Below are 1065 nucleotides of genomic sequence, written 5' to 3'. Positions count from 1 at the left end.
TTATATATATATATATGTGTGTGTGTGTGTGTGTATGTATGTGTGTGACAATGTATGCTGTATGTATTCATCTATGTATGTAAATATGCATGTATGTATGTATACTATATATTTTTATATTATATATATATATATATATATGTGTGTGTGTGTGTGTGTGTGTGTGTGTGTGTGTGTGTGTGTGTGTGTGCGTGCGTGTGTGTGTGTGTGTGTGTGTCTGTATTAGATTGAACACGGCAACGAAAAAGTTGCAGCCCTATCCTTCAGCCACCTCGAACATGAGAAAGGCACACGCAATGTATAGCCATGCCTGTATACGTTCACATGATCACAAACACAAACGCATACATATAAACATAGTAACAGAAACGCATACAAATAAACACAGTAACAGAAACACATACATATAAACATAGTAACAGAATAATGCTTGGATAGAGACTATGTATATCTACGTACCAGATTCCTCGATGGCAATGATACCATCGACGGCACTAGAGAACACGGCATCGATGAAGTTGCGGCCCTCCCCCTCAGCCACTTGGCGGAAGTCTGTGATCAGCACTGAGTAGTGTGGCACTGTGGTGATCTGATCTCGACTGACTATGCGATTGACACTCAGGCATACGGGCTTGATGCCCCCTCCTGAGTGATGAGTGATGGCAGAGTAGGCGTATGGATACGAGGATGTATATATTTGTTAGCAAATATACCCCCCTCCACAGTGATGAGTGATGGCAGAGTAGGTGTATGGATACGAGGATGTATATATTTGTTAGCAAATATACCCCCTCCATAGTGATGAGTGATGTCAGAGTAGGTGTATGGATACGAGGGTGTATATATATGTTAGTAAACACACCCCTGCCGGAGTGATGAGTGATGGCAGGGTAGGCACATATGTGCCAATACACAACGCAACAACAATATAAACGATATAAGTGTTCAATTCAAGCACAGTATATGCGTATACCGATACACTGCTCACATGCGTATACCTGACAGAGCACCATACCTTCATTCACTACTACGTACTGAGTACACGGGCACGGAAAACTTGCAAGA

General features: G+C 41.9%; 1 protein-coding gene across 1 annotated transcript; it reads right to left on the bottom strand.

The window, feature by feature from the left end:
- Nucleotides 1-459: 459 nt before the first annotated feature.
- Nucleotides 460-645, bottom strand: SARC_15248 (hypothetical protein; the record flags this gene model as incomplete). Its single annotated transcript, XM_014290627.1, has 1 exon — nucleotides 460-645. A coding segment is annotated over one exon (186 nt), but the record flags the coding sequence as incomplete, so codon positions are not given.
- Nucleotides 646-1065: the final 420 nt, after the last annotated feature.

This window comes from Sphaeroforma arctica, assembly GCF_001186125.1.
Source record: "Sphaeroforma arctica JP610 unplaced genomic scaffold supercont1.5821, whole genome shotgun sequence".
Taxonomy (NCBI): domain Eukaryota; class Ichthyosporea; order Ichthyophonida; genus Sphaeroforma; species Sphaeroforma arctica.
This window is presented reverse-complemented; position numbering and strand designations above follow the sequence as displayed.